This window comes from Pseudonaja textilis, chromosome 1 (genome assembly GCF_049901715.1).
Source record: "Pseudonaja textilis isolate UNSWEBS1 chromosome 1, rPseTex1.2, whole genome shotgun sequence".
Classification (NCBI taxonomy): Eukaryota; Metazoa; Chordata; class Lepidosauria; order Squamata; family Elapidae; genus Pseudonaja; species Pseudonaja textilis.
The window spans coordinates 33075977-33089818 of record NC_141990.1 but is presented as its reverse complement, the minus strand read 5'-3'; the positions used below and the strand labels follow the sequence as shown (position 1 = coordinate 33089818).

The window sequence follows — 13842 nt, the reverse complement described above, 5'->3', positions numbered from 1 at the left end:
ATCCACTCAAAGTCCTTATTTGTTTCTCTTCCAACAATCCTTACTATGGTTGAAAAAAATATTACTTCAAAACAGAAATGTATTCTACCTTTAGAAGACTGCCTATCTGAACTTCATTTATTGGATGCCTAAAACAGGGTCTTCAAATTGTGTATCATTCATATTTATACATTGCTTAAAATGGCTTCACTTTTTATACCAGTGCTGCTATAAAAATAATAATTTGATATCCCAATATTGAGCAATATTTTGCCTTTTTAAAAACTGAAATCATATTCCCCTGTGTGAAAAATACAAAGAAACTGGGAGGGAGGAAGCTATGCAGAAATATTTCTGTCTCTAGCTAAAAGTTTACCTGGGATTTTTCCAGCTCTTAAATTTGTACAATGTGTGTGCCATATTTCATCAAATACTTCAGCATTATACTTAAATTACAGACAATACCCCAAATGCAAATATATGAAATTGGGCAGATTGGAATATTTAGGAAATACATGTTTTATTTGTTTCGGAAGAGAATTGGGGATTATAAATGTTCAAATAAATGAGATTATTCTTTAATTGGTCTCTTTTCTCCAACTTTTCTTCAGCATTAAGTGCCATATTGTTGCAGATTTATGGTATAATTTTCAAACTTAGCAGTTTTGAATTCTAACAGAAGGCTGGGTTTTATTGGTTTTCTCGGCAATCTTAGTGGAGTGCTCTGTTAATGAACTTTTTCATAACATTCTTAGAAAGTATCCGTGTTATCTCATTGATAAATTGTGGTTGAAAATATATTAACAAATACAAGTAGTCCTCCACTTCAACAGTTCTTTAAGTTACCATTGAAACTTACAAGGGCACCAAAAAAGTGACTTGTGACCATTTTTCATACTTAAACCATTGCATCATCTCATCAAACAGGTGATCAAAATTCGGACACTTCACAATTTATGATGATTGCCATGTCCCAGGGTCATGTGTGATCCCCTTTTGCGACTTTCTGACAAGCAAAGTCAATGGGGAAGCCAGATTCACAACTGTGTTACTAACTTAACAATTGCAGTTATTCAGTTAACAACTGTGGCAAGAAAGGTCATAAAATCAGGCAAAATTCACTTAACAATTTTCTCACTTAACACTAAAAATTTGGGGCTCAATTGTGGTCATAAATCAAGGACTCCCTGTAATTTATTTTGAGAACTGGAAATATTACTGAAAAGCAATCTGAAGCCACAATATAGTTGCACTGCAATACCACCAGCAATGTAAATATCTGGTTGATTTGCACATTCTCAGCTGCTTATATTAATAATCACCTCCTCTTTTTTTCTATTTTCATGATGAGTCCATGTGAAATCAGTTGTCTCCTTTTGAATGTTTATGTACTCTTTAGAATTCGGAAAAATAGATTATCTCAACTTTAGTAAAATAGATTATAATACCACAAGTGCATTCACCTACACTATGAATTAATACTGGTTATTTTTAGAGAATAGTTGACATGGCATTATGGGCTGGATTGGGAAGTGAACTAGGTGATCTATAAAGTCCCTTTCAACTCTTCCATTCTGAGTGAGTCTGTATGTGACACGGATGGGTAGCGTAGTAGAGTTTCAATTTCAAATCCCAATTCATTCAGCACTGAGCTTGATAGATGACTTAGGACAGAATTTTTTTGTGGGCCGCAGAGCATCTCTCCCCCAGAGCACCCCACAAAGCAATTAATCCAGGCCGCGCAGAAACACAAGGCTGCACTGCCCACATGGTCCATGGGAACCCTCTCCACCCACTCACTCTTTACCTGGTAAACTTGCCTGCTAAATTGCTATTTTTCCTTTTTCCGATCATCATCTGTTCTGCTGTGCTGGGAGATTTAGATTAGCTAGGAAGCAGGAAATGGTTGGATTTCTTGCTTTCTAGCTAGTCTTTAGATCTTCGGCTCAGCACAGTCAAACCTCCCTTAGGACTGAAGGTTTGCTTGCAAGCAAATTCAGTGCAGACTCAAGGCAAGCAAATTTGATAGACTGAGCTAGTCGATGGCAGACAGATCACTGAATGATTCTGTGAGCAATTCAATATGCCTGCTTTGCCTGATTTTGGGTAAAAGTTGCTTTTTTATAAAAAAAATCAATATTTATATAAATATAATATTTACATACAAGCCATGCCCCCAGTCACATGACCACCAAGCCACACCCACAAACCAGGCCATGCCCACAGAACCAGTTAGTGGTCCCTGGGGTCTAAAATTATGAGTTTGGTGGTCCCTGAGGTCCAAAAGGTTGGCGACTCCTGACTTAGGACATATCTCCCAGTGTCTTAGTTACCTTTTTTGTGAAGATATAATAAAATGTACTTTTACCAAGATAGCAGTGTAGTGTGTCTATCAAACATTGAAGAACTCTTTTCTTGCTCTCATATCAAGTTGTCCTCTAAAGCTGAGCAAACCATCTGCCCATCTCTGGCAGCTTTGTTAACAGAACTTTTCAAGTGTTGGAAGCCTTTTCCTGCCTTGTTATAATAATATGTGAAGAGAATCTGCAATTGAACCATTTTCCAACCTGTTCTCCTTATTTTTAAACTATTACCCAACTTCTTTAAAAGCAAATCTTTCAGATATTTATTTTATGCATCTAGCCAAGGGCATAAAGAACCTTTTTACCCATTAAAGAACAGCAATTTGAGTCCTGATAGAAGTCTAAGCCTAATTCATCTCGATGCATATTCACTGGCACTTAGTGTTTTGCAGGTTCAAAGGTGCATAGCAACACCTGTTTGTGAAGGGTGGGGCAATGGCATTTCAATGAATATACCTGCAGGTGTTATGTGCTGCTGGGTCCTGTAGAAATGTTGACCGAGTATAGTATAAAGAAAAATAGCAGCTATTACAACTGAAAAGCCTGGTAATACAGATATACAGAGATAATCAAAAGAACAAATCATTTTCACTGCAGTTTCAAGTCTGGCAAAAGTATCATTGCATGTGCTAGCTAGATTTTCCTGTCATTCTGCTTAAACCACGTGACCCCAATGAAAAAAAACAATCCATCTAGATAAGGAGGACAAGAGAGAAACTATACAGGAGAAACCTAAGGTCTATTTTTTTATCATAGTAGAATAAAATGGGTTGTAAATCCAGAGCACCAAGGAAAGTATTTCCTTACCCAATGCAGAAGCCATTTGTGAAATTCACTCATTGTCTCAAGATGTGACAATGGCTTTAAAACTGCCTAAATTCATGGATGAGAGGTCTGTTCATGGTTGTTAGCTTTGATAAAATAAAAGGCTCATTTAAGCACTGAAACAGCAACCCACACAATGGATATTTTCCACTTTGGCCATAGGAGAGAGATTTTTGCTCTCATTTCTTACATTAGACAAACAATTTCATGCCCTGGTTTATGAAACTGGTTTGTATCATGCAAAGCATGTTAACATTAATTACCTTTAGGGTTTAGAAAAAGCTCCAAGCTCTGCTTATTGAAATCCTCCTTGCAGCTTCATTGGAAAATCAAAAGGGCAAAGGGTAGGTGCTATCTGGCTGTTGTTGTAGCTCATTCTCATGATACTAAACTATAGCTTGAAGCAATGGTTTTCAGCCTTTTATGCAAGTCCCTCCAATAATTCATATCAAGGACTTGGATTACCCCTCTCCCCAGATCAAACTGTCACTTATATACTACTAAAACTCTGATGTCTGCAACCTTTAACTGAATGAAACTGTGTATCATAGGACAACGCTTTTTCAACCAAATGTCTATGGAGCTTCTCAAACACCCAGGATCATAGTTGTCCCAAAGGTGCTTTTCTAAAGGGCTAGCTGCCTTTTGAAAAAGCACAGTTGGATTTTTCAGCCAAGGTACCTAAAATGGGCTAGCTTACAGAATGCATTTAAAATCCAAAATCCATGACTTCAGTGGAATTAAAATTTTGCAAATTATTTTACATGACTTCAGAAGATACTGAAAGTCCATTGTACATTTCAAAGCCCACTTGTTTTGGTTCCCCCCCTCCTGTACAGTGTAACTACAGTTCTATTATTGTGAAAGTTTTGGGTCTACTATATCCATATTTGGCTCTGTCTCTTTCCATTATAGGAACACAAGACATTTTTCCATATTTGTATAGTCTTCAGGGAAAAAAGGTTTGCCACACTTTTTAAAAACAATATCCAGCTATATTATTATTCCCCCTCCCTATTTCTGCTGGTGAAAAAATTATAAACTGCTGCTATACTCTGCTGCTCAACCCAGGAATGCATTTTTCCCAATGGCAATACTTTTATTAACTACACACATAAGCAACACAGTTACAAGATAATGTGAAATCTTTACAGTCTAATACTGTAAGCTAACTCTTAAAATGCTGAAAATGCAGGATCAAAATACATAAACATAGAAACAATATTGCAACCTATTCCAAATTAATAAAATCAATTCTGCTAATTAGAACACGTATTTAAAAAGAAATAAGAACTCTGACAAGAAACTCGTACTCTGTATTAACAATTTTTTAGCTTCCTTTCTTCTTCTCTGAATGGATCAAGATTTTCTTTGGCAGCCTGGAATCTTGGAAGTTGCCATCTTAACTCTTCCTGATAAATACATCAGGACGAACACCATTATATTCCAAATGTATTTTGTCAAAGCTTTGCTTTTCTAATGAAAACGCATGCATTCATGCATGCAACTGCACAGAAAGATACACCCCCTGCTTCCAAAACATTTAGCATCCTCCATTAAAACAAAGCTACACTTCAAGGTGAAGAAGACTCCTTTTCTTCTTTCCCCCAAATGCCATTTAAGTCTTGCAACGTCTACATTTCTAGCAGTTCTTTCTCTTCTCGTGCATGATGCTAAATACTGAACAGCATTCCAAAGAGTTAGCTATTCTGTGTTCTATTTCCTTTTCCTTCTAGTGCAGGGGAGGAACCGCGTCCTCTTTGCGAAACGATAGTAACCGGAGACTTTTCCGTTACAATATGCTGTTAACAAAAGATGTAATTCCACCAGCGTTGTGTGGGGAGGTACCATTGCCTTTTTTACCGTGTGCACTTTCATAGGTGATTCATTCCCCCCCCCCCCAAGTCTTCAGATTGGCCAGGAAGGGCGTGCTTATTCCAAGTTGCTCGCCTCCAGGTTGGACGTGGGAATGTGTCCCTTTTGCAGCAAGCTTTTGGTTTCGAGGAAACTCTGTGCCTCCTTAATAATCCCGCCCAGTTCTCCACCCACTGCCTTCAGTCTTTGGTACAGTCTTGGTTTCCTTTCCTCCCTACAATGCTTTATGCTAATACGTGACATCATCACTAAATACACAGTGAGTGGCTACTAGAAATTACAAACGAGCAGGAAGGTCTGAGGTGTGCGTGAGCTACTGGAAGCGTTCGGCAGGCAGGCAGCAGGCAGGCGGGAGGGAGGGCCGCCGATGGCTCAGTGCTACCTCTGCGTTGGCTTTGATTCCGATTTGGAAACTAGGAAGGGGAGATCTGGAATTTTTTATTTGCCTTTTTTTTAAATTGGTTAATTTCATTAAGGTTGGCAACCGAAATCAGTTTGAACCCTTAGGATTGCGGGTGACGAGACTGCAATCCAAACACAGTGCTCGTTTCAAACTGCATGCCTTGATAAACCATCTGTTCGTGGATTACTTTTAATTTGAATGTGATTTTCAAGTTGGAGAAATAAAACATTTTTTTAAAAAAAATCTGGGATCTGCTTAGATTTTGTATTAAAGCACCCAGTGAGGGTTGCTACCCGATTTTTAACAAACACGAAAGGTTATTTATTTGTATGCTGGAATTTTAATATCCTACCACGTCCCTTCTAAATGGAATTACAGAACCCAGCTAACATGCCCGGATCCATGTCCCCCGGTTACACTGCTTCAGTGCCATATAATTATAACCAATTAGAAGGAAGATTCAAGCAGTTGCAAGGTAAGCGCCATCTCTCTCTCTCTCTCTCTCCTCCTCCCTCTCTCTCTCGCAAGAGGCGTTGCTATGAAATGTAGCTCAATAACACGATGAGGTGATTTTTGATGCTCCTTAATATGAAGGCTGATGAGACGGGAGAACCATCGGTTGCAAAATAATAGATGTTGGGTTGCATTTCTTTAAATCGAAGCTGATTTCCTTGTTTTCCTGTCATATGGTATTGTAAGCTTCTCTTGGTTCAACCTTCGAAACATGATAAAGGCTAACTCGGACCTTGCTATCTAGAACAATAGGGCAAGGGAAATGGGGAAGAGGGAGTGGTCTTTTTGTCTGAATTCCTTCTGGCGATTTACAGCATTCAGGTACTAATCAGATGATTCCTCTCTGATTCTGCTTAGATAATATGTACGCCTATCTATATCCCTCCAAGCCCTCAAAATGCCATTGGGATCCATTTATGCAGTGTTCCAAGACATCTTCCGCCTACTTGGGTAATCCCATTTTTAGCATTCCATTGATTGTGACAATCTTCCTCAATCGAGTGCCCTCCAGCTCCGGAGCAACTCCTAAAACTGACCCATCCTGATTAGGAGTGTTGGGAGTTGCAGTCAACAACACATCTATTCGAATTAAAGCTTATATTTTAGAGCCAGAGTAGGAAAGGATCTTTTTCCCAGTGCTCATTAATTTTTTTTCCCATTCAAAGTGACAGGAAGGAATTTTGCTGTTCTGGAATGGAATTCTACATGATTGATGAGAGTGTTTTTGATCATTTTACAGTTGAATCCTTAGTATATTGCAAGCAATGGAGTTTGGTTTCTGTGTTAATATGGTATTGGGTGGTGGTGGTGGAATTCTAGTTAGGAAATGAAACCAGCCCTTGATGGAATATCAACTTAATGTAAGATCTGACTTAGCTCTAATGACAGTAGCTCCTTCACAGATACACTCATTGTTTCTGGAATCACAAATCTATCCAAGGAAGTCAAAAGTTCAAACCACACAGAATATATTTCTTATTTTTAATCTCTACCATCCCACAGACAGGGAACTGTGGTTTCCTTCAGAAACGGAAAGGAACTTAAAAAAACAACAACTCTGGGGTTGTTACAGAATTACATTGTTATGATTCTATATTGGTATTTGTTTTAGTTTTCTTATTCACTGTATTGAGTTCATCCTTATACAAAGGTTTGTAAAAATAACTGCAATGCCAGATGCAAATTGATAAAATTGTTCCAAAGTTAAATATTGTAAAAGAAATGGAGATTGAGATAAATATAAAAAAATGGTTTCAAATTTTTTTGCTGTAGGATTTAGATAAATACAACAGCAACAAAATATTGCCTTGTGATACATCAATTCAGTTCCTTCCTGCCCCTCATTTTTTTATTTTTTCTCTGATAATTAGTGCTGCATTCTATGATCATGGAACATAAGCTTTTTAAATTTGTGCCTTAGTTCACCCCATACTCAGTGAGGTTGTTTTGAAAATGTGCAACGATGGTGCCTTTTGGCTACCAAAGGATTCCTATCTGGAAAATGAGATGGATTGTTACTATATAGCAATGAGGATGCAGCTTGTACTGTACATATGTGTATAGCATTCCCCATGTCATTTCCAAACCTCCTGAAATTAGTTGCAAAATACTAGATGGTGGTATGATTTTCCACAATTTTGAGAAATGAAGCTGATACAGTAAGTAATCTCTATAGACCTTTAAATGTAGCCTCCTTCCCCAACAAAATCAGGTGGAGAAAATGTACCTTCCTTCTATCCAGTCCCTTCAAAATGTTGCTGTTTAACCAGCAATATAAGCAGCCTTTGAGTGTTTTAAAAAAAGTTGCCTGACTCGGTAAAAACAAGAATGGTTTTCCATATTTAATGATGTATAGTTTCTTTCAAAGGACTGGCTTCCGCACAGCATATTTAGTAATTCAAGACCTATGGGCTGCATTTCTGCAACATGCTAAGGATTGTAATCTAGGCTAGCTTTTTGTGACTTAATGTTTTATATAAACCGATTCTACAGTACTAGATTCATTTACAGAATCAGTGATTCAGTGCATTTGAATGGAACCAGAACATTTTAATTCAGAAATGACATTTAGTATGTTGTATAAACTCTCCAATCATTAGTGTTAGGTGAAAAAATAGGAAAGTCCCATATTCAGTGAAGTAAAGCAGATTTGCTGTTTCTGATATTTAGGATTCATGTTTCTGCTTGAAAAATTGAAACACCAAGAAATGACAAGCATTGAAATAACTGCTTATTAAGATTTGTGACAATTCCAAGGTCATCCCTTCTCCTATACTCCCCTTCCCCATGCTTTACAGGAAAAGGCTTCCATCCCAGAACACAACTCAAATTTTGAAAGTTCAACCAATTAGAAAACTGGACTTCCCTTTGTCATATTGAGGCTGTTGTAGAAGGAGGGGAGGGGGAAAGACTGTTTAGAAAATGAACCACATCCACAACCTTTTAACTACATGGAACTTGTTCTAAATTCTCACTGACTTGTACTTTGGCTTTGAACCTGATATTGAAAAGAGTACTGAAATCTTGACATAAGGCAGCCTTCCCCAATTACTGCTCCAAGAATTTTGGATTTCAGTTCCTTAGTATTTGATTAGCTTTGCTGGCTAGAAGTGATAGAGGCTTGGCTAATCGGGACCAACAGGCACAGTGTGAAAAATCTGGTTTTAAAAATAGTCAGGAAATCTCTTCGGGTGTGGTCCTAAAATCAGATTGATCTATTTTCAATTATGTTGTGGTTCAAGAATGTGTGTTTTTTTAATAGGCAGTTGATTACACATGTATTTAAATTATACTCCTGAGTATCAGTTTATCTACCGTGTTTCTCATATAATAAGGCCGGGTCTTTTTTTTTTTTTGAGCCCCGAAAAAATGGCTAGGCCAGTGGTGACTTAATTCCCCCCATTGCATCTTCGGGCAGGTGGGTGGCGACGGCTTGGATGTTGACCTCGGCGTTGGTGGGGCACTTTGTATCGGGGTCAACGCAGGCAGCACCATATCCCGGTGTGCAACAAAAGTGCTTCCTAACGGCAAGCCCCCCCCCCGCCATTTCCCCCCATCTCGCATGTTTTAATATAGGCCTTAATTTGGGGGGAGGGGCTTAATTTCATTTCACGCCTATAAAACATGCTGGGACTTCCTATTGGGGGAGGCCGTATTGTTGGAGAAACAGGGTAGCAAAATTAAAGTGCAAATTCTCTGTAATTCTTGCTTTGTGAAAAGTATGCAAATCCAGTGCAATTTGATAGGGAAAAGAAGGGTTAATCATTGTTTCTTCATACTTCGGTGGAGGATTTTGGAATGTGGGGGGAATGGTGCTGACAGATTATGTTTGGGATAGGATTTAAATACAGGAAATCTTTGAAGAATGCACATCATACCAAAGGTTAGAATAAATTATAGTATACTTTTGCAAAGTCACTGCTGACAGCTACCAAGCTTTCCAAAGCCCACAGTACATTGTTTGGAGCTTGTTTAATTGGATAAATTGCTCAGAAAGGAGAACACTTCCTCTAGTCATTTATTTTGGATAAAAACAGAAAACTATCTTTCAACTGAAAAATGGAAAAGTAGCCCTACAGCTAAACTCTATGGTTCTTCATCTATGAATAAATTGGTACTGCATTAAGAGCCTAGTTTCTGGTTACAGATCAAATTTACAGTACTAGATCATGCTTTTAGGCTTCAATTTATGTTCTGCTAATCATATATAATATAAGAACAAGCTTATTTCATTTATTGTCACATTTATTTTTCTTCAGATATTGTTCCAGTTCTCTATTACTGTAACAACTATCCTGTGAGATAGGACAATAATAAAATTATTTTCCCAGCAGTGCCACTGAACCTCATGGCTGAATAGGACTGTTCTTGGAGCAAATCAATCCAGGGCTACATTTTAGCTTCCTGACAGTTTTAATTATATTTCTGCTGTTGACTCTCTGCGATATCTGATTATAATTAAAGTGAAAAATAATGATGTATTCTTTTTTTTCTTGGATGTACAAAGAATTTGGAAAAGAGTATTGCTTGGCTTCAAAACATCTGAAGAACAATTTGTTCCATTAATTTGGATAAGTTGGAGAGAATTAGGAGATGTCTCCCTTTCACAATTTAATGAATTCTTAGGAAAAGAATCCTCTTTAGTTTAAATCAGTGTCCCCCAACCTTTTGGGCACCAGGGACCAGTTCTGTGGAGAGAGTTTTTTCTGTGGACCGGAGGGGGCATGGTTGCATGTACTGCCTGCACCCCACAAATGGGGCTTTGCTTGTTTCTGGAATGCCATGGACGGGTGCTGGTCCATGGGAGTGGGGGACCGCTGGTTTAAATTCTTATCCTGAACTTTTAGTTCTCAGGAAGTGGGAAGATGCTTGCTTTTTTTTCTTTTTAAACTCCCAACCCCACCTGGTGGGAAATCCCCTGTATGTTTATGCTCTAGAGCAGCATGGAGGCTAAACTGCTATTAATTTAACAGTTTCCAGGTTTTTTCCCTTATTCCTAGCTAATAGATTAATGTAGGTGGTGATGGGGAAATGATTTCTGCACTTTACAAAACATTTGTACTAATCTTGTAAGAAAGCCTATGTTGGAAGTGACAGTGAGGGGATTTCAACTTTATTTTCAAATTCATATATTCCTATGAATATATTATGTTGAGGGAATGACCTACACACTACCTCAAGGAAGAGTTGAATCAATCTCTCCCTCCCTCCCTCCTTAATTTTGTGCATAATTTCAAAAAGCTGTTTCAAAAACTCATCCCAACCTGCACCCCAAATCTCCCAGGAGCTGAAGGCTGTTGTTTTCTTAAGCGAGTCCATTCACTTAACTACATTCTACTAATTTTAAGGTTTGATGGCCCTGAAAAAAGGCAACCTCTATCAAGTAATTATAAGACATGTCTTAGCTGCTAGTTGTTTCCTTAGCAACTCCATTTCTGAGCAGAAAGCTCCAATTAACTCCCTACCAAATACTCACTAGCCTTTATTGTGAAGTGAAGATAAAATAACAAACTGTTTGAATTACAAACACTTGAATATGTATCTGACTTTTTTTTCATATAGTCCTTTCTATATTCATTTTGTAGCCTTAAGAAAGCTTTTTAAAATGGATTACATAAAAGAACCTAACAAAACAACCAACTCCCCATACTAAAACCTTAACATTAGAAGCACCCTATCAATGTTGATGTCTGCATCATATTTCATAATATCTTGTGGAAAGCATTGACTTTGAAACTGTTTTGAGAGCAATATGTATAATACAGCTTAAAGTATACTATTTGTTTCTCAATAGCAATGTTTTGCAATACCAGGTGCAATCAAAAGGAATTTTCCTAGCAATCTGAAGGCAGTATGTAGTCTCAGGATATTCTTCAGTTGAGATGCATGCATACTGTGTACTCATGAAGCACATGATTTGTTAAAATTGCTTTGAAACACAGTTCCTTTTTTAAAAAAAATCTTCCATATGGTCAAGTTGTTTTCTTCACACCAGTACTTTTTCACTGGCCTTGTGTACAGTATTTTCTTTTCCTGATTGCAAAGATTTCAGTTTTCATTTCTGATTCTTTCCTCCCCTATAAAATTATTAGTACATATTAGTTAACCTGTTATTCCCTGGGGCTTTCTTGAACAAAACCATTTGACATTTATTTGAAAATCCATTTGCCATGATCTTGGTTTGGTTGAAGAGCAGCAGAGGGTGGTGGGAATTTTTTTGGGAAATGTGATATATTCCATGAAAAGTACACATACATGAATTACTCTTGATGATAAGTGTTTTTTCAGTAATACATTTACACATATGTATTACATTCAGTGATACATTTAAGAAAAAAATAATTTACTAATGAAAATAAATAGATGAACACCAAATCTTGATTTTGAGTTACAGCTTTAGAGTAGTTTTCTCCATAGTTGGCTTTTTAATTCCAAGATCTGGTAACGACCATGTTTAGAAGGTTCAGGAGGACTGCTTGAGAAGATGCTGACCACATTGGTATTATGAGATGCTAAGCTAATGCTAAGAAATATTTTGAAGAAAATTCCTTTCTGTCTTTGTTTGATAGTAGAGTGGATAATTTGATAATTCAGATATGTTGAATTGTACACTGAGAATGAAATTCGCTATTGTCATAAATTTGAATGATCAGGATTCTTATGTTTTGCTTTATGAAACAGATAAGTAAGTTTGCCCGCTAGATGTGCCTTTCTGTTTCGTTTCCTCTTTTGGAAAGATCCATCTGACTCCAAGATAAAGTCGTTAAATTGTGGGAATTGAAAATAAATATCCATTTATTTTCATCAGAGAAATAGGCAAAAAATGATAGTTAGCATAGGTGGGGGAAAATATGCTTCACTAAATACCGTATTTGTGAACAATATACAGGTGAAACTCAAAAAATTAGAATATTATGCTAAAGTTCATTTATTTCAGTAATGCAACTTAAAAGGTGAAACTGATGTATGAGATAGACTCATTACATGCAAAGCAAGATAGTTCAAGCCGTGATGTGTCATAATTAAGATGATTATGGCTTACAGCTCATGAAAACCCCAAATCCACAATCTCAGAAAATTAGAATGTTGTGAAAAGGTTCAGTATTCTAGGCTCAAAGTGTCCCACTCTAATCAGCTAATTTAGCCATAACACCTGCAAAGAATTCCTGAGCCTTTAAATGATCTCTCAGTCTGGTTCAGTAGGAATCACAATCATAGGAAAGACTGCTCACCTCACAGTTGTGCAGAAAACTATCATTGACACCCTCCATGAGGAAGGAAAGCCTCAAAAGGTAATTGCAAAAGAAGTTGGATGTTCCCAAAGTGTTGTATCAAAGCACATTAATAGAAAGTTATGTGGAAGGGAAAAGTGTGGAAGAAAAAAGTGCACAAGCAGCAGGGATGACTGCAGCCTGGAGAGGATTGTCAGGAAAAGGCCATTCAAAAGTGTTGGGGACTTTCACAAGGCGTGGACTGAGGCTGGAATCAGTGCATCAAGAGCCATCACACACAGACGGATCCTGGACATGGGCTTCAAATGTCATATTCCTCTTGTCAAGCCGCTCCTGAACAACAAACAACATCAGAAGCATCTTACCTGGGCTAAAGAAAAACAGACCTGGTATGTTGCTCAGTGGTCCAAAGTCCTCTTTTCTGATGAGAGTAACTTTTGCATCTCATTTGGAAACCAAGGACCCAGAGTCTGGAGGAAGAATGGAGAGGCACACACTGCAAGATGCTTGAAGTCCAGTGTGAAGTTTCCACAGTCTGTGTTGATTTGGGGAGCCATGTCATCTGCTGGTGTTGGTCCACTGTGCTTCATTAAGTCAATGCAGGGTCAACGCAGCCGTCTACCAGGAGATTTTGGAGCACTTCACGCTTCCTTCCGCAGACGAGCTTTATGGGGATGCTGACTTCATTTTCCAGCAGGATTTGGTACCTGCCCACACTGCCAAAAGCACCAAAACCTGCTTCAATGACCATGGGATTACTGTGCTTGATTGGCCAGCAAAGTCGCCTGACCTGAACCCCATAGAGAATCTATGGGGCATTGGCAAGAGAAAGATGAGAGACACAATATCAAACAATGCAGAAGAGCTGAAGGCCGCTATTGAAGCATCCTGGTCTTCCATAACACCCCAGCAGTGCCACAGGCTAATAAGTTCCATGCCATGCCGCATTGAGGCAGTAATTGCTGCAAAAGGGGCCCAAACCAAGTACTGAGTACATATGCATGCTTATACTTTTCAGAGGTCCAATATTGTTCTATGTACAATCCTTGTTTTATTGATTGCATGTAATATTCTAATTTTCTGAGATGGTGGATTTGGGGTTCTCATGAGCTGTAAGCCATGATCATCTCAATTATGACAAATCATGGCTTGA

The 13842-nt window shown here is 38.0% G+C and overlaps 1 protein-coding gene across 2 annotated transcripts in view; it reads left to right on the top strand.

Annotated features, from left to right (window-relative positions):
- SPTBN1 (spectrin beta, non-erythrocytic 1) overlaps positions 1–13842 on the top strand; it is a 185120-nt gene that overhangs the window by 78564 nt on the left and 92714 nt on the right. Inside the window, exon 1 of one of the 2 annotated variants that reach the window (XM_026696032.2) lies at positions 5312–5920. The exons of the other annotated variant lie outside the window; for it this stretch is intronic. Coding sequence (XP_026551817.1) covers positions 5812–5920 — 109 coding nt within the window. The 5' untranslated portion in view covers positions 5312–5811. Of the gene's footprint in view, positions 1–5311; positions 5921–13842 lie in introns of those variants that run through there. 2 annotated transcript variants of the gene reach the window in all.